The sequence below is a fragment of the Ornithodoros turicata genome, chromosome 6 (genome assembly GCF_037126465.1).
Source record: "Ornithodoros turicata isolate Travis chromosome 6, ASM3712646v1, whole genome shotgun sequence".
Lineage (NCBI taxonomy): Eukaryota > Metazoa > Arthropoda > Arachnida > Ixodida > Argasidae > Ornithodoros > Ornithodoros turicata.
The window spans coordinates 67049419-67072681 of record NC_088206.1 but is presented as its reverse complement, the minus strand read 5'-3'; the positions used below and the strand labels follow the sequence as shown (position 1 = coordinate 67072681).

General features: G+C 46.7%; 1 protein-coding gene and 1 non-coding gene across 2 annotated transcripts; one reads left to right on the top strand and one right to left on the bottom strand.

Annotated features, from left to right (window-relative positions):
* Window positions 1–7139: 7139 nt before the first annotated feature.
* Window positions 7140–21723, top strand: LOC135398704 (homeobox protein unc-42-like; the record flags this gene model as incomplete). Its single annotated transcript, XM_064630088.1, has 3 exons — window positions 7140–7379; window positions 18729–18913; window positions 20779–21723. Coding segments are annotated over 3 exons (585 nt in total), but the record flags the coding sequence as incomplete, so codon positions are not given.
* On the bottom strand, window positions 19839–20031 carry LOC135399349 (U2 spliceosomal RNA). Its single transcript, XR_010424243.1, has one exon. It is a non-coding gene; the product is annotated as a U2 spliceosomal RNA (small nuclear RNA).
* Window positions 21724–23263: the final 1540 nt, after the last annotated feature.

Sequence of the window (23263 nt, the reverse complement as noted above, 5' to 3'; positions counted from 1 at the left end):
AGTTACATTGGTGAAAAACTGTTGGAACGGCGATGATGGTGATGGTGGTGATGATTTGACCGGACAGAAACGATTACAAACACGGAAATGAGGTAATACAGACCAATAGCTCAACAGCAGAACCCACCCCCAAAGTTTCAAATGTTTGTGTCCGCACCAATGTCACCGGAAAAATTGCACCACGGCGGAGAACTCCCGGTGCCGTATACACTGGGATCATGGGCATACCGAGAGGGGAGGCAAGAAAGGCCTTGCCCCCCCCATGGACAACAACAACAACAAATAGATCATGACTATGGCCTGGGGTGATTCACCGCTGGAGAGCAGTACACTACCCCATTACACGCGAAACATGAGACGTGAGATACGAAAATGAAGTTATGTGCAAGTACAACACTTGAACTCTCGAAAGTCGATGCAGTACCAATGTCCGGAGAAGGTTGTAGCGCTAAGGCAATTATGGCAGAGGACGTAAGCACGGGTCGGCATGACGGCTCGATGAATCCTCGAAGAGCCTCGTGTCGAGATAGCCCTTGACAGCGGGTGCCGACGAAAAGCAGTCTGGGCTGTTTGGACTCACCTGCAACAGCTGCATTGGACGCTCTGGGGACACCAAGGCAGATCTTGATGCTCTTAGCCAACGGACTTTCTAGCATCCTTTCCGACAACGCCGCAAGGTTATGAAGAACTGGGATAGGTGGAATATGGGGGGAGGGGGGGAATTGCATGTCTTGCGGACATGCAATTGACGCTCTTGATGATGATGCAATGATGCTCTTGAGGCTTAGGACTTGATGTTTCACCAGAGCGAGCGATCTCAAATGACGCAAAGAAACCGGTGGGCTCAGGACACATCTGTACATCCATTTACTTCCAGATTTATCTCCTCTTCAACGCTTGTAGTCAAGTCGAGTATGCAGTCCATTGCGCAGCAGGACTTCCGGAAACCAGCCATGGAGTGCCTGTGCGACTCCAACTACCATTCGACTTTGTTGCGAATTAAACGCTCCATTATACCTTGCACAGACAGCTCGTCAGGCTGACCGGGCGAAAGGAGCCCAGCCCTCGCGGAGACTTCCATCGATTCAGGACTGGAATGATCTACGACGTCGTCCACGATTTGGGCAAGATACCTTCACGCCAGCTCTTATTGGTCAATTTCAACATCAAGATCATGACGCCAGAGGGTCAAAGCTAGCAATCGTTTTGTAGGCAATGTATAATCGCAGATCACCGCGTGTATGCAGTACATTCCCTGAAGCTGACATCTCGTTGGGAAATATAAGATACTTTTATGGGCGGCACTTAGGTCACTAAACGTGGCACGGGTCCAGTCCTTTCCCAGGGGCCCTCTAAGTGATGCTGGATTCCGGTTGGTTAGATGTTCCATACGCTAAGTCTCCAGCAACGCTGGCTGGCTGTGTGCTTCCCGCGTGGTCGCGCTTGAACATTTGCCGCCTTGACCACTGTCCAGCATGTGGGGCATCTGAGACCACGGAGAATGCCTTTTTGCGATTTCACACCCCAGTACACCGTTAGAGCCGGACACAGGCACTCTATGTCCTGCCTTTCATTGACTGGGCCACAGTGAGGTTTTTGGACCCTTTGTCTGTCGTACGGATCGAGCAGAAGCAGTTGGCTTTGCTGGTTACGGAAATTCACTTTCAACTGCGGCTTACCCGATGTCGCTTAACGTTCCTTCAGGCGTGTTCCTTCTGGCCATCCGTACTGGTGTTTGTGCGCACCTGGGACGTGAGCAGAGCATGTATGGAATCCTATATAGAGTGCTATCACCGGTGGTTGCTTTCCGCACGTATTTTTCATTATGCTCAAGGCGAGTGGGGGGACCATGTTCTAGTCGCAGAGCTAGGACCGTACTATAGCCTCCTAAGCGACTCTTCCTGGGTTCTGGATTGGTCGCATGGTCTGGCGGGTACGCACAGCAATCTCTGTTGGGGTGGACTTGTTCTCCAGTATGTAGGTTAGAGATGGAATACGTAAAAAGGGGCCACCTCCATAGGTATGGAATGGTATGCTCTGGCACGTGGAATGGAGTTCTTGTCTGCTTGTGTAAGGATCCGTTCAGAAAACGAGGCCACTATATTGGCATGCGGTTATAAAATCCTGACTAAGCGTGCACTTTTTCTTGACTATAAGTGACTTCTTCCTGACTAAGCACTTCTTTGGCGTGTTTTATTTGAGAGTGTGCTACACCCATGCCAGGAGTGCTCGGCGCTCGGAGAGGAAATCCGAGAAAGCCATTCTTCCATTTCAGTAAGTCAAAATTACAGGACGTTTTGCATCTCCACATAGCTGCTTCACGTGTTTGCTAATTCCTGTCATGCCTTGCGCTAAACTTTCTACATTTTGTGTGCTAAACAAATAAAACATTTATAATTGATATGATCTGTTCCGTTTTATTCGCTAATTAATCTAACTCGCGCAAGAGTGAAATCTTCGTTGTTTTCCAATTTAAAAAAAAAATTCGAATTTTCCGGGAAATTTTGCATCTCTATAGCATCCCTACTGATCGATGTGAGCTAGCAAGCCGTTCCAGAAAAGTGCCTTCCTCTACAGTCGCGCGTTCTCTTTGAAGCCCTGCGTGCTTCCGATCACCCAGCCTGCGTGCGTTAGTTCAGTACTTTCTGGGGTATGCTGCGCTAGGTGTCTATGGAAGTCCCGTGCCTCGGCCAAGCTGTATAGATACCTCGTGGTCATTTTGCTCCATGTGTATATAGGCACAGTGCGGCGCTTACGTGTCCACTTGCCATGACTGCCATGACTTGCCACTTGTCCGTGATTTCTAGACCACCATCAAGGAAGTGCTGTTTGGGTCCCGCAGTCACAGCGGTGCCAGCGAAGTTCGCCTGGCGGGGTATCACTGCAGGCTGCATGTCTGGGTTCCCGGCGCCGCAAGTCTCCAGCTGGAGCTGTCTCATGCCATCCTTCCATTCCATGAACGCTTACAGCGTTTTCACATATACGTTGCACGATAGGTGTCCGTTGTGAGTTCTTGCGCCTTGTGAGTTGTCCGGCTGTGGTGTTTTTAGAAGGCGCCGCTGCAGATGTTGATGGAATGTCATTGGTCATACATGACGATGACCGCTAGCTGATTCCCCAGTGACATTTCCCTAGCACGCAGAAAACTAGCGCGTGTATCAATCTCCGATAAGGCGTAATTACTGGACGAGAGCTGATATGCAGCTTGTGTTCGTGAGGTCTGTTTGGGACGTTATAAGGAACCATGGTCAGGCTTCAGCTTTGATGCCAGTGCAACACATCGCAATGTTCGTGTTGCTCTCCTATATAGGCTAGGTTTGAAATACGTGTAAAGGGACCTTCTCGGTGGTCAGACACTGCGCTCTGGTCTACCCTCCAGGCTTCAATAGGAAGGTGGTGCCTCGATATGAATGTCCCCGTTCTTGATAACAATACGCACGTGATGTAATCACTCCACTCCTGGTAAAGGTCCTCTCGCGAAAGGGGCTTTCAGTTTTAGTGCCAATACACAATAGAATCATTATGACTGGTCTACCACACCGATGCCAATACAATGCATAACTGAGATCTCGTAGCGAAATTTCACCACAGGCCCATCCTGCAGCTTCTAATAGGGAGTTCGCAGGGAAGCAAACGAAGCTACAGCGTAGTAGTTATCTGCATCTACCTGGGTGGACACAATTTATGTACCAGGACTAAGCTAGTACAGGGTTTCCTAGAGGATGTCTTGTTGACGTCACAGTTGGCTTTCACTGCGCCATCTGGCGATATTCCAGTGAAGGACGCGGAAGCGGAATTCAGAACAGGATTTCTTGTACTCTTGAACAAAATCTCGTTTCGTGTGCTACCAGCTATGTTCGCTGTACTCTATTTCTTACGTAGACTGTTTACATTGCTCTTATATTGGTGATTGAAGGTGAGAGATCCTCTCCACTCTACACCCCATTAGTTACTTCCGAGACCATAAAGACACCTCGTCTTATCAGCAGGTTTTCTTGAATAGAGCTTTATTGAATATAAGGTGCCAAGCCGCTCGGCACGATATTAATCAACAAATAACCCCCATGCTAACCCCATGCACCCGCCCTCCTATCATTTGATCGCCAGTGGGTGCTTTGATATTTTAAGTGGCTGCGATAAGTGGAAACTCCCCGCGGTACAGGGGACAACTCAGATCGTCGCGATAGGGAGGTCCACCAGATAAAATGCACCGGCGTATAAGCCGCAGTTCTGCCCCTAGCGAGCCTTGTTTCGCAAATAAGCCGCAGTTTTCAGGCGTAGCATTACGTGTTTTGCATAATAAACACATTGCGTATAATTAGGACGATGCGCTTCATAATCCTCCGAGGCCAGATTGCTGTGTGCTGCCAAAAAGAGGCGGTGGTGATGCTTGATGGAACACTACACTGCGCTTCACTACATGGCGCACGTGAGACAAATCACTGCGTTAGAGTTACATCACTTTGTCTTCTGCACTGTCGAGGGGACGAGACCTACTTCTTACTATCAGAGAGATCAAGTTGAAATCGAAAAAAAAAAGAGAGAGAGAGAGAAAAAAAAAAGAACTCAAATAGGCCGTGAACGTGTTATGCGGCGAAGTTTGTTGCTTTGAGTCTGAGCAGACGAGAACGTGTCCTCCAATAGTGGACAACATCTTCTTGTCGTCTGCTACAAGTGTCGTCTGCCACAAATCAAGATGTTGTATGAGAAACGTTGTTTCTTATTCTGTTCAATGAAACCGAGGGAAAAATCGTACATTTTAAATTTACATAAATGTATTCTACTATATCGTGTATTATTTGACGTAAATTTATTTGTCATTGGTACGAAAATTTTATCGAGAATTTCTTTCAGAAGCGACATCTGGTGATAGTGGAGAATAACGGCTCACAACCAGCCTTCTTGGCACGCTCCATTCGTGAACTGAGCGCTTTCAACCCGAAAACGCAGTATAACCCGTTACAAACTAGCTTTTCGTGTTAGGCAGAATTAGCTGAATGCATTGAACTTGTCCTGCCTTAAAGAGTTGCGTAAAAAAAAAAAAAAAGAACAATCTGAACATAAACCACAAAGCTACGCTCTCAGAAGAATGTGCCTGTGACGTGGTCTCTGCCGCGTAGCACAAGTTAGTCGTGTGAAGCGCGCTTTACAGGGACCTGACGCGCTTCTTTGGAAAATAGTTGATATAGGATGATATCGGATATAGGTTGATATAGGATGAGATGTGCAGTATGTGTGATCTGTCACATTGATTGCTGACGACTTCTTGAAGGGACATATCTGTTCCGCTCGTACTCAAACTATGCGAAAGTGTTTAAGAAAAAAAGAAACGAAACTAGATACACTGCTGTTCCAAGAAAGATCGCACCCAAGCAGCTATTCAAAACAAAAACAAAAAACACAACTATCATTAACAGTCTACTATCTTTCGCTAAACACGACCATCACCAGAAGGTACCGCAAAGTAAACAAAGAACGCCGCCGAGGACAGCCCTCCCACACTTACCTCCCAATCAAAGAAGACCTCAACGGCGACCCTTGCGAAGACCTTCTTGGAAGAGAAGAGATCCTACCGTCATACCTTCAACACCGTCGTGTGCTGGCTACTCTACGGCCCCGGACCCATCGTACGCCTTCGTCGTAAATTCAATCTACACCCCCCAAATTACTACGCGGAAATTTACGTTGGAAGGGGGACTGCGCTCTCCCCCCCCTCCTCGCCTCCCCTCACTCCTCCAGAGCGCCATCATCAGAGCCCCAAGGGGGCGACTGACCCCTGCAAAATGGGCAAGATATCGATTTCCTTGCCACACGGTTGGTTCCACCAATCAGCGACTCCGTAGGCGTTCCTGGGCGGAGCTCGAACCCGGTGCTCGCTGAAGCTTCCAGTCTTGCCTTATAAGCTGCGTCGAGATCCATTTGGCGTTGGAGCGCTAACTTCGTTAGTCACTAGTCGTTATCCCTGGTCGTGACGCCCGGAACACTGGACGGACGGTTCCAACTTTGGGGCAGCGGGTCGGCGGAGAATGACCCCCCGACTCGCCTGCCGTTGCTGACGACCTCGAGTCAGGACGTCTTGACGTCGACGTCGACCTCCGAAAAGCGGAAAGGTGGACCCGACGACTTCGCCTTGTACGCCGCGTCGCAGCATGTTGCAGGTGAGACAGCCGGGCGGGCGCCATGTTTGGATCGATGCGATTATTGATAAAGGGTGGAGGTAATGCCATTAGGGCCAATTGAGTCGATGAATCAAATTTAATTTTCTTTCTTTACGAAGCCTAATGGTGGCTTGTTATAGGAGGTGATTGGGTTTTCACGAACGAGGGAATATAAAGCGGTTACGGGAAAGCGTTAGCACTCCATGTCCAGGCGCCAGAAAGACCGGACCGGACGCTTCGAGGTGTCTTCGAGTATAGTGCGGCGAAGGTGGTGGTGATGGAGACACACGTCGAGTGGCTATCGTTAATCACGTGGTGGTGATGTGTAAAAAAACGTGTGCGGCTGAAAGGTTCGGTTCTATAGTTCTATGAGAGTGGTGAAGTGATGGTATCTTCTACGTGTTAGGCTTAGAAATGTGGCCGAAGTCTTCTTCTTGAACGGCTGAGGATAAAGTCTACAATAGGGTTTGGAAGGACCTAGTGGAAACTGAGCTTAGAATGGCGAAGGGATTTAAACCTTCTTTGGATATCACCCTCTTTGCAGAGCTTGCTTGTTCTCAAGCGGTGTCTCTATGTGCCCGTATGACTTCTGGAACGTACAAAGGAACGTTAGTTCTAGAAGAAGAACAGTAATTCCTGTTCGAAATCTCGGCGGGTCTCGTGCTGAGGCACTTCCCTTAACATTTCCTTGCCGATCCGCTGGATTTTCTATACCATTCTATACGCGAAACGTTAGGCCTTTCTCGTTCGAATCGCTAAAGGCGCTTCTGCATGGCTGGACGGATTGAATGGATTCTTTTTCTACCACTCTCGGTGTCTATGCCTTTACACGACGATTTTCCTGTGATAATCCCCGACAACCAATGATTGCGACGCAAGCCTCATCACGTGACACTGTATGACGCAGAGGGTGCCTTCAAGAAGTTGAAAGTCGAACCAGGCACGAGCCCGCTCTTACACTCTGGCTCCTCGAGCGCCGTTGGGACGTCGTTGTCGTCGTCGGGTCTTCACGCCCTCGCGACTTCCGGTGTGGGGCACACGACGACGGCTAGCGGGGCGGCTTCCTGTCCCGCGACGCCCGCTCGCAGACGACACAGGACGACGTTCACGCAAGAGCAGCTTCAAGAGCTCGAAGCTGCGTTCGCCAAAAGTCACTATCCGGACATTTACTGCAGGGAAGAGTTGGCGAGGATCACGAAGCTCAACGAGGCACGTATTCAGGTAAGAGGCCATTGCTGTCCAGGTTCACTTAAACGTGTGTTCGCTTAACAAGGGGTGCTAGGATTTCGATATATCGAACTATGTATAGCCATGCGCCATATTGATCTACGAGTAGTCGAGTCTCTTCGATATGGCGGTTCTGGAAAGTTTCACGATGTCCAAAGTGGTGTCGATGCGTGCCATCTCATCCTGTACATTGCTGCGCCGTTAGTTGCATTTTACTGAACAGTTGAACGCCTCTCTGCAATAACGATGTAAATCAACTTGGTCGCTTTGAAGACAAGTCGTTAGAAGTCAGTATATACAGGTCTAGTTTACGTTACATGTGTAAAAAGCATGTGCGCTGCTGTGTTTCATAATGGATGCAGTAATTCTCAGTTTATAAAAAAGTTTTCATTATTTCCAATTTTGGTCGTGTGGATGTTTTCTACAACTACAACTCCGGATTACTCAATATCCGTTCGGGTACGGATGCGGTAACGGATCTTAAATGCGCGGATACAATGTGGACGCGGATACCATCAATGTTGTCCGCACTCGCCTTTTAACGGTGGTGCCGCGTGATCGTGCAGCTTCAACTCCCCTGGGGTCGCGTCTTAGACGAACGAGCGAGTGTAGCGAGGCCTTCTCGTCCGTACAGCACCGCACTCTGCACTCTAAAAACAGAACTTCACCGCATAGCACGCTGTGCTCCAACCATTGCCACGAATGATAGGGTTATCGCTCCGGATTCGAAGAGAGAATGGGGCGTACGCCTTTTTGTGGCAATTTGGTTATATGAAAATTGCCACAAAAAGGCGTACGCCCCCCTCACTCCTCGAATCAGAAGTGATAACCCTATCATTCGTGGCAATGGTTGGAGCACAGCGTGTTACGCGGTGAAGTTCTGTATTTAGAGTGTGCGTCCTCGCTACCGTGCTGTTCCTTGTGCCCGCATTGTACGTTTTCGTTTTTAAGTGCTCGCCTTTCATTTAATAGTACTTTAATACTTTCCATAGTAATACTTAAGTATAGTGTTGCAACTATTTTGGAAAGACGGTGACGTCGTTTACACGATGTTCGTCTTTGCTCGGTGTATACACACTCTTAGAAATGAACTTCACTGCATAGCACGTTCTTAGCTAACCATCATCTCGAATGATATCGTTAGCTGCCCTGATTTGTTGAAAACAGGAGGCGTACACCTTTTTTGTGACACTTAACCTGTTCCTTATTGTCACGAAAAAGCCGTACGCCTCCCGTTTTCAACAAATCAGGGCAGATAAGTATATATCATTCGAGATGGTGGTTGGCTAGGAGCGTGCTATGCGGTGAAGTTCATTTCTAAGAGTGTGAAGTTACATTCTTGCAGCATCCAGTGGCGGATCTAGGATTTTTCTGGGGGGGGGTCCTGCCTTGGACAGCATCCTACTGCACTACCTACAGTCGATTGAAACTTATAGATCGACAGGAATTGAGGGGAGGGGCAGGACATGCGTAATCCCCCCCCTCCTAGATGCCCTTATGACCGCACCTCCTATGCGAGCAAGTGAAGGCTGGTAGCGAACGCGTCCAGAAGTACACTCTTAAAAATGAACTTCACCGCATAGCACGCTCCTAGCCAACAATCAACTCGAATGATATCGCTATGTGCCCTGATTTGTTCAAAACGGTAGGCGTACGCCTTTTTTGTGACACTTATGCGGTTCATAATTGTCACAAAGAAGGCGTACGCCTCCCGTTTTCAGCAAATCAGGACAGATAACGATATCATTGGAGGTTGGCTAGGAGCGTGCTATGCGGTGAAGCTCATTTCTAAGAGTGTATAGGGGCTCAATTTTACAAAGCGAATACGAAAGTTCACAGGGCGCTGAAAAAGATATCAATTACGGATGTGCTGCCCTGCTTGAACTGGTGCAGAGACGGCAGCCAAGTCGAAAAGACCTCCCGGTTAAACGCGTGCGTTGTGCGTAGCGATACGCCCACGTAGAGGTATCCGCGTGGGTTTTTTTCACGTGACAGGGATTTACGGATACGAAGTGGGGTATGTTCCTAATCATCTTGAATAACGTGCGGACAGTTCAACGCGATAATCTAGATAACGCTGTGATCTTCATACTTTTACCTGTGGTCCTTCCGTTGCGCACTCAATGACAGAGGCTGGATTCCTGGTTTTTCTTGACTGTCGTTAGTGAGTTTTAGCGCGTTTGTACGCTACACTCTTAAAAATGAACTTCACCACATAGCACGCTCCTAGCCAACCATAATCTCGAATGATATCGTTATCTGCCCTGATTTGTTGAAAACGGGAGGCGTACGCCTTTTTTGTGACAATTATCATAAGTGTCACAAAAAAGGCGTACGCCTCCCGTTTTCAGCAAATCAGGGCAGATAACGATACCATTCGAGATTATGGTTGGCTAGGAGCGTGCTATGTGGTGAAGTTCATTTCTAAGAGTGTACCGCCTTCGCGTAACGTAAGGGATATAGCGTTGTTGATTCTGTGCACTGCGCGAAGCTCTCTTTATGTTTTGCGCAGCTCCACCAACGCTATTACCCCTCACGTACGCAAAGGCAAGAGTGCACGATGCGGAAAAACTCTCTATTGTCTCTTCACGTGTTCACAAAATGGATCCTTACACTCTAGAAGCAGAACTTCACCGCATAGCACGCTCTGCGCCAACCATGGCCACGAACGATAGGGTTATATCACTTCTGATTCGAAGAGAGACGAGGGCGTACGCCCTCGTTATCATTAGGCCATCAGGCATTATCATACATCCAAATTGCCACAAAAAGGCGTACGGCCCCCCCCCTCCCCCCATCCTCGAATCACAAGCGACAACTTATCATTCGCAACAATGTTTGGCGCAGAGCGTGCTATGCGGTGAAGCTCTGTCCTTAGAGTGTACTTGTATGAGTAAAGTATTAGAGGGGCAAACTGTGTAAATACTACACTCTTAAAAATGATGGTGAACCACTGTGCCACGCATGAACCAAAACTGAAAGCTTTCATTTTTTTTTTCTTAAAAATAAACTTCAGGGACAGCACGCTCCTAGCCAACCATCATCTCGAATGATATCGTTATCTTCCCTGATTTATTGAAAACGGGAGGCATACGCCTTTTTGTAATACTTAACCTGTTCATAATTGTCACAAAAAGAAGCGTACGCCTCCCGTTTTCAACAAATCATTGCAGATAACGATATCATTCGAGATGATGGTTGGCTAAGAGCGTGCTATGCGGTGAAGTTCATTTTTAACAGTGTAGCCGAGCTCGGTATCATGTTTATGCATATATAGATTACAGCATGTACGTGTGATGCAGAACCTAAATTTAGCTACATCTGCATGCTTCTATAAAGTGCTACATGAACACATGAACACACTACATGAACACACTAACATTTGGACGATTGCAGACGTAAAGTTCGTCACCCATGTATTGCAGAGAGTCGTGGAGGGATGAAAACTATGGAAAAGTGTGCCGTCTATACTTCCTCTTATAGGCCGACCGAATCCTCGAATCCTAGGCTGGGGTTCGAGATTCGGGACTCCAAATCCTAGTGCCCAAAACGGCAAATCGAATCGTTCAAATCCACTAACCACTTTTTTTTTGTTGTTGTTGCATGGCGCTCCCGGTGTCCGCCGGAAGCTTGATTGGCCGCCGGGTGTTTTCTTGTTTGTTTGTTTGTTTACATTGCTCTGGACTGAAAGAGGCGACGAGGCAGGAACTCTTACATCGCAAGTTTAAAAGTAACACGCTTTTGCTTTTGATTGTTCCTTAGTTTTAAGGAAATAATTCAGACTCGAGAGTTTATTTACTTCGTGTAGTCGATTAACAACGTGTTAAATAAATTACATTTAAGAAGTATATAATAGAGTTATATTGTTTTTCTCCTGAAAGTGAACTATTATATTTAATTTGTTTTTCGTTAAACAAAGATATATGAAATTCTGCTTGAAAACAATTTTCAGTAGTAGTGTTTTTTCCCCTCGGGTTTTTTACACTATTTTTTAAAGAAAAGATTCGAAAGCCTTCGAGATTCGCAATATTCGTGGATTCACAGAGACTTCCTTGGATTCGGATTCGGATTCGGATAATTGTGGATTCGTCTCTGGATTCGTCTCGTGTACTTCCTACAATATGTCCCTGGCAGAAAATCTGCCGGAGCATTCAGGCCCCCTTCCCTGATGAAGTGGACTGGACAAGGGCCCTATAGAGCATTCGGACAGTTTCTTGTATACGGTTTTCTTTACGCTGGTTAAGGGGGAATCACTTCTTCAGAAATCTATGGGCGATTTTCGTTCGCACAAGACATGTAAACGCTCGAAACTATCGTCTTAAGATTGGTACTGGCGTGTTCTCTTGGCTTTTCTCTAGTCAATGACGTATTTTTTAGGGGGAAAAAAGGTTGAGCCGTTGATTTTTAATAAAATAAAGTTTGGCGCGTCTCGAACATGGGCTGCCATCTCGATAGAGTGTCGCACACTGAAATGTTTGCGAATTCGGGCTCAATACAAATCAACGGATAGTCCTGGAATTCTACAAAATGTGTCATTGACGAGGGTAAAGCAAGGAGAACACGCCAGTGCTTCTGTTTTTACGACATTTTACGCCGTTTCTGAGCGGTGTGTGAACAAACTTTCTCTATTGTCTTGCGCAGAAGTGACTCCGCCACAAGCGCGATGTGGAATTCATTCAGCATTCTACGTACATTAGAAATCAGAGTCGCACAGGTGAAACATTAGAATCCAGTCGTTCCTTAAATGTCACCGTGCAGCATTCGAGCTTCACCCAATGAAACAGTATAGGAGACAACCGGGTACCAAACGGTTAGATCTGCGGATGTGAACGAAACGCGTCTGTGGGTGTCTCCTATATAGAGCATTGTTTTCGGCAAACTTCTAGAAATTCATCATCACGAAGGACTTACGCGCAGGTCACAGCCCATCGCATCAACGTCGCAAGCTATCAACTTCAAAGCATAATCATTCAACATCGCATCGCATCATGGACCATCACGCAACATCAATTTCAATATGACGTCACATCATAGGCCATACCATCATTCTCTATGATGTGACGGTGAATATGTTGTCTATGATATGCGTGACGAGTGACTTCCATCCCCCCCCCCCTTCATGAGTTTGAAGGCAATATGTGTTTATTCGGAGCGAAATGACGCAGGAAAACGTCCGTCAAACGCGGGAAAATAACGAGGAAAAACAAAATGGAATGAAAGGGAAGAAGAACTCACTATGCAGGGTGTTTCACCTATAACGTGTTATTAATTCCTGTAAAAAGAAAAAAAAAATGCTTGTCCGGTTCGACTTACATCAGTTATTATTGTCTTTTTTTTTATTTAAATTTTCAGAATTGAACTCGAAATATTGCAAAGTGAAGTCAACGTTATTTTGCCAGAAATTGACAGCCCGTGTATAGGAAATACGCCAATCTCTTCTATCTGTCTTTCTTCCGTCTCTGTCCGCAATTCCTTTGTGTTTGCGTGACAGTGCGACATTTGTGCGACAGTGCGACCTTTGGATGTCCGGCTTCTGTGCCCTTTGCCTTCAGTAATTGGGCTATTATCAGCGGCAACGGCTGTAGTGTGACACTGAGAGGGGAGGTGATGGGGTAGAGCAAGGCTCCTTCTCACAGCGCTTCATGAGGGCACAGGTTGCCACTTTGCACGTCACAGAAAGACGATTTTCGTGTTCTTTTTTTTTTTCAGCTGTTAATTGCCAATGTAACAGAAAACGTGTCTTTGACTGGGTTGAACCGCCCTACATGGGGTGTCTATTTCTGGTATAACAATACGTTGCCTTCACTTGGCAAAATTTCGGGTTCAATTCTGAAAATTAAACTTACCGCAAAAAAAAAAAAAAAAGTGAATTAAAACCGACGCAGGTCGTTGCAAAAGTACCCGGAAGATAAATACCGTCGACCGTATCTTTTTCGGACAAGTCGATTTTTAATTTTTTTTTTACAGAAGTTACGTTTAATAGCACACACCGTATAGGTGAAACGCCCTGCATATGCACTATACTAGACATTCCGCTCACGCATTGAGCAATGAATACTGAAACGATTGTTAAAATATCTTACCTATTTCTGTATCTGACGTGGCAGAAAAAAAAAAAAAAGAAGTCGTATTACCATGTGACTGCTACATGAATCCAGTGGTACGTGGAGCCGCTTGTGGGTCTAATGCCATGTACGCAGCTTCTGAATCCGCTGCGCAGGCGATGGCTAAAGAAGAGAGCCTCAGGCCTATACGCATAGCGGCGTCTCAGGCGCTTCACATAAGACATCAAAGATAGAGAAGAATATAGGAACACGGCTGCAACAACTGAACAATTATTTTACAATTCAATCGAGTCTAATTCCTATAGGGTGTTTTCACATGACGTGAAACGAACGCGTTTGGCCCCCATCGTGGTGGTCACTTCTTCGGCACAGCTGCAGAGATTCTCTAGCGTTTGCTCGAAAACGAAGCCCTGAATGGTGTTTCGAAATCCGGTCGCTTCCGTACCGTTCTTTTATCCCGAAGACACTTCGTCATTGTCGTTCTCACATTTTCTTCTACGAAAACTACTTTATGCACTCATCATGCACGAAAACTCATTATGCAGGGCACAGAATAGTCTCCGCCTCCCATTTTCAACAAAGCAGGGGCGAGAACGTTGTCATTCGGGATGATGGTTGGCTAGGAGCATGCTATGTGGTGAAGTTCATTTCTAAGAGTGTATGGTTGCCACATTGAAAAATAGCGCAGTTTGTCATCTTTCAATGGCACTAGCATGAAAAGTGACCACCGGTGCGAGGATCTTAGGAGCGTGCCACGTCACTGCCACGTCACAATGTGACGTAGGTGAAATCTCCCTAGACGTACAGTCCATATACACCCTAAAAACGGGACTCCGCAGCATAGCCGTCGTGCAGCATGATATACATAGTTATCTTTGGTGATTTCCTTAAGATGGGAAGCATACAGCTTTTTGTGAAAGTTTGGATACACGCGCATTAATTGTCCTCAAGGGGCGTTACCCCTGCTGGTCCCTTCTCGAATCGGGAGAGATATTGTGGGAGAACACGTCTTATGTGCATGGGGAAGTTTTGTTTTTATAGTGTTTAGAAGTCCCTGCCGTGTCAAGTAGAGAGGTTTTCATTTTCTTGTCGAGGTGATGACACCACGTGACTCAGTGACGTTTCACACCACGTGACTTAGTGACGTGTCAGCTGCAGGTAAGACGTCATGTATATGTATATACCTTAATCACGTGACGCTAAAGAAACCCGCTGACAGAAAAGCAAAAGCGACACTTGAATAGCAAAACGACAACCTGGGCGAGATTGTGTTTCGTAATCTTCCATTGGAGCTACGATAATCGTGTACAATAAAGATACGTATGCACGTAATACTATACATTATTTAGGATGAGACCCCCCATCTCAGATACGTGAGCATATGCAGTTCTACAAGATGTATTGTTTGGTACAAAACGAAACAACCGTGCGAAACTATACATTTTGATGTTGGATAGATTCCGATGTTCTCACCCAGAACACACCACACACAAAAAAAAAAAAGAAAAAAGAGAGGTCCCTGTAAAGCTACTTTCCCAGCAATAGAGGTAGTAACGCGGCAAAGTACGCTTTACAGGTGTAACCTGCTCCCGTCTGTCTCTCCTGTAAAGTTTACTCTGTCGCCTTAGTACCGATGCCGAGGCAAAAGTAGCTTTACAGGTAGCGTGCTTTTTTTTTGTGTGTGTGTGCGTGCGATCATGATAACCTGCTCTCTTTAGCCCTGCTTTGGGTGTGCAGCGGAAATGATGAAGGGAATGAACGAATGACGGACGAGTTTAGTACGAGCTTCGCTAATTGCTATCCGAGAAGTGGTGTGCATTTTAGGAAGCCCAGACAACTGCTAACGGTCGTGCAGACAGTAAGGTGGAAGACGCGCTGAACGAGGACGTGTGACACAGCCACAGGTTTTGACTGCCGCGTCCCACCTGCGCAACGTTTCAATAAAATTTCAATGTCGTCTGCTAAAGTATACGTCGCCGCTTCGTCGCCTTGCAGACGATCGTATATAGCCTCACGATATCGACCCTACATTACCGAATGCAGACACGATTATAAAAAAGAAAAAAAAGAAAAACGTAAATAGCGGCACACTGTGTGTGCTATTATCTAGGCCTTCGTGTATGACGTTAGGCTTGAAAGCTCCCAAGAAAAAAGCTGTGCCTCACTTAGTTCGTTTACCTGCCACAACGGCGCCGTCCACACGAAAAAAAAAAAAAAGAGAGAAAAAAAATCGATCCGCTGCGAAAATTGAATTCTTTGGAATGGATACTATGCTACAAACCACCAAGCTATTACTCCTAGACGTAGTATATACTGTCGCGACTTGCGCTTCGGAAGGTGTGCTGTTTCTGTGCTCTGAAACACTGAAAATGGGGGCGAAAACGCGATGCTAACCGTTGTCATGTGTTGTATTTTTTTAATTACTTTTCCAGACCGAATAACTCTGACGTTTGATACGAAAATTGTGGCTACATTTGATTCCTGATTTACCAGCTCTCGTGTCATAGTGGTTAGGATGATCGCTTTCCAAGCCGAGACTGGGAGGTGACGGGTTAGACTCCTGTCACCGGCTGTGCTGTCCGAGGTTTTCCCTGGGTTTTCCGAAGACTTTCCAGTGTCGCTTCCAACTACGCTCTGCGCATATGAGGTCACGCTTGCTTGCCTTATATTCGTTGTAAAGTACTGCAAACATGAACGTCTGACTTGTTCGCTTTGTGATCGATAAAGCGAGTTTCTATTTGCAGAGTTTGTCAAATACGACAGCGTACATGAAATAAGTCAGGGAAAAGCGGTAGGTTGTAGGTATAGCAGGGTTGTATAGGTATAGCATATTTCCTTGAGTATATGAGGACAAGACGCGAACAGATTTGATTTGTGTGTCGTTTGTCACCAAAAGACTATGATAAACATACTTCGATAAGCATTTGCACAGAGCACGTTCACCATATTTTGTCACTCTGAACGCTGCCACGAGCACCACGAGAAATTTGCTTCAAAACTTCACAGAATAGCACGCTCCAAACGAACAATCATGCCAAATGAGACTGTTCTTATTGAACACAGGAAACGTACGCCATTTTGTGACACGTACGCCCTTATGCGAATTGTCCTAAAAAGGCGTACGCTTCGCCATCTATTCCTACTATGCGTACCACATTACTATACGTACCAAGAAAATTAAAAAAGAAGGAAAATGTAAAAAATTTTTCGAGCTAAAATGCTCAAGTCTTTTCTAACATCACGGTTCGTCTTTTCTCTCTCTTTTTTATTTTTTTATTTTGCGCGCTAAAAACCACCAACGCTGAAAGAAACTACCCTAAAACCACACTTTATCCAGCCACTACGCAGTAAAAGAAAGCCACAGACAGAAGACGACGTCATACAGAGAAAAGCCGCCGCCGCTGCCACAGTGTTTGCTACTGCGTTAGATGCTGCTGCGTCATGCATCTGCACTACTACCGGCGGCGCGCAGACAGAGAAAGAGATGCGAGTGCCGCGAGGCACTTTCTCCCCATCCTCCACCCAGTCTTCCATCCAAGATGGCCGCCCTTAATGGAGTCGGCACCGTCGAGTACACAGAGAGAGCACGCCAAGACGTTTCTCTCCTGTACTTTCCCATTAGCTTTCCCCGGCAGACTCCCAAATTCAATTCCCGAAACGGGAGAGAAAGAAGCCGGGAGGGGGAGAAAAAGGAGAGCGAAGTGGGCGTGACGAAAGAAGAGGGCGGGGCTAGCGCTGTAGGCGGAGCCTAAAGGAGCTCCGCCTTCGTGTGCGGGAGCAGCAGACTCTGTTTGATGCGTAAAACCGTCGGGCGGTGTGTACCGGTGACTCTGTTGCTGGACTCTGTTGTTGTTGGGATAATCTGTTTGTGTTTGTGTGTGTGTTTGGGGAAGGGCTGGAATTGCGGTGAAGACGATGTTGTCGACTTGATGTTTGCTTATGTATGCCAGAAGATAGCTGTCGTGCATAAGGTGGAATGTTGCTTCCGTGATGATGATAATGTTTGTCCTGCTGGTCTCTTTGGATACTATCGTATTGCTTCGCATAGTAACGAATACTACACTCTTAGAAATGAACTTCACCGCATAGCACGCATCTAGCCAACCATCGTCAAGAAAGATATCGTTATCTGCCCTGATTTGTTGAAAACGGGAGGCGTACGCCTTTTTTGTGACAATTATGAACAGCATAAGTGTCACAAAAAAGGCGTATGCCTACCGTTTTCAACAAATCAGGGTAGATAACGATATCTTTCTTGACGATGGTTGGCTAGGAGCATGCTATGCGGTAAAGTTCATTTTTAAGAGTGTATGTAAGACAGCCACATCTTTGTACAACGTTCCAAGGCTGCACTGAAAATCAGAGCGACGCCATTTTGACTCCCGATTTGTGGCGACAGTAGGGCCTATAGAGTTTACTCACCTACGTCACCTCACCTACGCTCCTCCCACTGATGGTCACCTTTCGTGCGAGCAGCATTGAAAGATGACAAACTGTGCGATTTCTTTCGATGCGGCAACCATTTTTCTTAAAAGAAAACGTTATAAGAACAATTACGAAGCTTTTTGTTTTGTTTTTTTATAAAACAAGGGTACTGAAGCGACCGGATTTCGAAACACCATTCTAGGCTTCGTTTTCTAGCAAACGCTGATAATCTCGGCAGCTACGCCGAAAGAGTGAACACACCACCATGGCAGTCAAACGTGTTCGCTTGACGTCGTGTGAATACACCCTATTTGCCTTTTCATTACTTTGTTTCAGAACGTCACAAAACGGTGTACGCATGCCATCTGTTGAAGTGTTCCCCTTACACATCCACATGTACACTCTTAAAAATGAACTTCACCGCATAGCACGCTCCTAGCCAACCATCATCTCAAATGATATCGTTATCTTCCCTGATTTGTTGAAAACGGGAGGCGTATACGCCTTTTTTTGTGACACTTATGCTGTTGATAATTGTCACAAAAAAGGCGTACGCCTGCCGTTTTCAACTAATCAGGGAAGATAACGATATCATTGGAGATGATGGTTGGCTAGGCGCGAGCTATGCGGTGAAGTTCATTTTTAAGAGTGTAGGGCAGCGATGGATACAAAAACCGAATCCTTTACCACTCCCCTCACCATTTCTGGTCACCAAACGACTGCTGCGATCGGTTTTGTAGCACTACTAATAGCCAATGACAGTGCATCTTGTAAAGATGCTCCCTGCCCACTTTACCAGTGTTTGGACGTACACTATTACTGCCCGGCGACCCTGATGATATGTTGCTTTCAGGTGTGGTTTCAGAACCGTCGTGCCAAGTACCGCAAGCAAGAGAAGCAGCTTCAGAAGGCCCTGGCGGCGCCCTCGGTGCTGCCGGCCGCGGCCTGCAATGGCATGATGCGTTCACCAGCGGCAGCCATGTATGGACCCGCGGCACACAGGGCGGCTGCTTACCCTACAGCCTACGCGCCTGCAAGGTATACCGAGCTCAAGTCACTCTGTATACACTACCGCCAACGTCACTTCTAGACACAGAAAGCCTCATTTTTGCCTCCTCTCACTCCTTCGCACGTGGACATATATAAACTAGGCTTTCTGTGGCTGCCCATGCTGCTCGTCCCCGTGCACTCTTAAAAATGAACTTCACCACATAGCACGCTCCTAGCCAACCATCACCCCGAATGACAACGTTCTCGCCCCTGATTTGTTGAAAACGGGAGGAGGAGCCTATTTTGTGTCCATTATGCACGGCACAAAATAGGCTCCTCCTCCCGTTTTCAACAAATCAGGGGCGAGAACGTTGTCATTCGGGGTGATGGTTGGCTAGGAGCGTGCTATGTGGTGAAGTTCATTTTTAAGAGTGTGGCAACGGCCGCTGAAAGCACGTCGTGATTGGCAGACTTGACTACGTCACGTCGTTAAAGCCTATCAAGCTATCAGAACTTCTTTACAGCAGATGACTATTGAATGCAATACCAAATTGAGACATGCAATCCCATTCATCGTCGCAAGTGTACGGTTGCTGAAAATTGCAATACCAAGGTCCCGTCCCGTAGCTAGGCCCAGCAGCCGCGAAAGTAGAGCAGACGATATGTAGAACAGGATGTGACGTCGCTCGGATGTTGACCAATTGGACGAAACTCCTCTCCTTTGAAGAGGGCGCTGTATGCGCAACCCACGTAGTATATACTAGTATTAGAGTCATTAGTATAGAACTAATAGTGTAGAAGTCAGTGAGCAAGATCGACATGGGACTTTAATTTAACAGGTTTTATATTCAAAGCAGCGACGACAAATAGACAACAACTTGCAAAACGGGCAGCGCCATCTGTGACTGTTTCCGTTTTTGTTAACTGAATCACCAGTACATTCTTAAACCTTTATTTCTGCTTTTTGATTCATTTCTAGTGGACTGTACTTGGCTGCAGTGCTATGCCAAGACAACCCGTGACAGTGGCGAGGCTAGCCTCGTACACACTGTCGCGTTACAAAAATAGCGTTAATATCGCAGGTTCCGATGGAACCCGTATCAGATATTAGGCTGATAAGAACAGAAACTACACATATGATCTTAGCCAAAAGGCCGAGAAGCGATACCCGAAAAACCTGCGGTTTCAGGGCCCTTCCCGTCACTGAAGTATAACAGTACGGTGTCTTGAACAATGTATGTCGAACTATTTTGTTTATCGAACCTATCTCACGTATGATTTGCTACGCTGGCAAGCGTCATGTTCCACAACACATGTTTGTAATTCAAGTTTCGGCAATACAAAATTACCTAAGTGGATTTACCGCATAATTTGCAGTATCCCAGCTTATTCACGCTGTCGCCCACTCCCCACCGACCCCTCCGCTGCCCGTGTGCGCATTCCGGACCAAAACCGGAACTATGACAGACGGGCGCTCGACGTGCTTGTAGTTCACCTTAGCGCTTGTTTCTTTGTTGTTGTTGTTTTTCTTGCATAATGAGGCTCGTGCATATGACGTCACGCGTAACCTTTGAGCCGTTTGACATGGGAAAACACGGCCATGGCGATGAGTCAGAGGCGCCATATTGTGGACCGAATGAGGCAGCAGCATGATACAGCTAACGGCATGCCCTCCTACTGTTTGTTTTTCCCATGTCACGTGACCAAACGTGACGTCACTGCACAAACCTCATTGTGTATGCCAACACTGACAACGAAACAAACAACTTCTTTTTCAAACATAAAAACAGAAATATGCGTAACCTATTTATACATATAGGGTGTGCGTTCTTTTGCTTTTCTTATTTTCAAATCCCCCCTTTAGTGAGAGTACAGACAACGATTTTCTCCATAACACGTCCAATTCCTCCCAGGTACCCACCATACGGTGCGTCCCCGCAACCCTTCGCCCACCCGCAGACGTCCGCGGGTTCTGGCCTAGACGACGACTGGTACAATCGTAGCTTCTCGGCCCTGCGTGTGAATGGCGGGTCCCACGCCGCCGCCGCTCCAGTGCTCCAGTACCAGTCCTAGTGCGACGTCCGGGGTGCGGTCTCCTTCCGTGACGGCAACGTCCCCACCACCACGACCAGCAGGGAATACGGCCAACATAATACCCTCATCGTCGACAACAGCGAATGGAGGGACTCTCTCGGTCGCAGCTGTGACTCCGCGTAGCAGACGAGACGGGGAGTTAATCGGAGGTTTCGCTAATGCGAGACTCGGTTAATGCGAAGTTTATTTTTGGCGAAGGCTTGCTCGTGTGAAGTGACATAGAAAATTCTATACGTTGGGTGTGGACCGAATGAAATTAACCCTATGCTCACACGAACGACATTCCCGCGGAATATTCTAGTGGAAGAAAAGTAAAAAAAAAAAAAAAGACATTACGGGACGGACGGGCGTGCTGCCCACATAGCAGACGACACCATGTGCCCTGTCGTCTGCTACGGACTGTCTTGTGGCTGAGCCGCAGGGTACTCACACGTTAGCCGATTACGTGCCAGCAGAAAGTTATTACGTTTTGCTCATCTTCGGCTGGAGTCTTCTGGGGGAATGTCACTCGCGTACATACCCGGTATAAAGAAGTTAACAGTAATTTGTGTGGGGCGGGGACTGTAAGATGAGCGACGCCTAATGTGTATGTAATTTGAAGTGAACAGGGCTGCATGTTGTTGACTATAGTATCGTGAAGTCGGCAGGCATAGTATCAGCTTGTCACATATCGAGCGAAGTAAAAAGCCTTACTTCCATGTGCAAGCGCGTCGCCAAAACAGCGAAACAAATCACGAGCGACAGCGAACGGGTGCAATATTGAACGCGAAAATCTCGTTGCGCGATAGTTTCGGTCGGAATTGCTCGCAAAGTGTACATATTGAGGTGGGTCTCCACCTTGGGGAGTTGCTCGCACGAGAAGACTGCTCACAGAAGGAGGACATGTTTTCACGATTCTCATCACGGCCATGGTGCTGCTATGTGCTGACATCCCCCTTCCCAATTTTCGTGATGACGCGAACAAAGATTTTTGTTTTTTCATTGCGCGCGTGCTGCTGTAAATAATAATTCATTGCAACCGAAACGAATTTGTCTAGACGTGTATGCCCTCCGTCAGTGCTTCAATAAAAGCATATCAATATCATTGTCTTCCGTTTATTTTCTCACTTCCCTCACCGCCGTATTCTTGAACGAGCCTCGACTCGAAACTCGACTCGAGCTGCTCCTCGAGGGCGGTTTTGCGCTTCATAAATCGACCTTGACTCGAAACGCCCCTCGAGTTGAGGAATTCCTCCGTGCATTCCTCCAAAATCTCGAGGTAACATCGGTGCTACCTTGAGAACGCTCCTCAACTCGAGTTTGGCTGGTGTCATGGCGGAAGACGGGTCGTTCGCTGCGTCTATCGACTGCGTTTTGTGCCACGATGGCATTTAACTGGGTGCTGAGAACATTACCACTGGGCGACAACGTTCAATAAGGGGCCATCAAACTCCTTTTGACCATTTTGATGATCACGAGTTCCTCATATGGTATACGGTACCGCTTCATGAAGAAAACCGTACGAAGCCTTTTGGATACATTGCCAGTGGAGGAAAATGTGTGCAATCGTGGGCTGCCTCTACCTCCTGTGCTACAGCTGCCCGTCGACATGTGATTTTATGGCGTTAGGACTTTTCGAACTGCCACGGGAGACATTGTGAATGTGTCAGAAACGACGGTGTGCCGCGTTGTGGAAAAAATCCCACACCTTCTCGCAAGCACACTTTTCAAGACAAGGTGTAATAAATTTTCCTTCTGTCGCGCTATTTAGCACAAAGAAGGTGTATTTGAAGGATGTTTTCACGCAAAAAGTGGTGCAAAAAAAGAAACAATGCATTGACTGTAGATCTAAAAAAATAAACATCTGATCTGCCTCCTCAATGTTTTTCCGTAATCTTTATACTGTATCAAGCTGGCCCAACCCCTGCTCCAGCTATCACCTAAACGGCTCAACAAATCTTCCATTCATGTTTTTTTTTTCCTCTCGTTTTCTTTTTTTTGCAGTTGTTGTTCCAATAGTACGAATTCCGTTTGTTGGGTGGGATAACAGGCTCCACCGTTTAGGCAGAGCGCGATTGAGGGCCATAAAAGTTCGTACGACATGCTCGCGGTGACTCCCCAAGAATGGTCTCCCCGATTCTTTGCTCGGGATGTTGTTGTAAAATCTGTTTTGTTTGTTTGATTGTTTATAGCTACCCTCAAGGCGTTGGGTAAACGTACCCATCCGCTAACAAACAGTCATTCACGCCACATATTGTAACATAATAGAAGAGTGACAAGCAGTGACATCATCTTTCATATTATTTGATACGAGGTGACCATTAA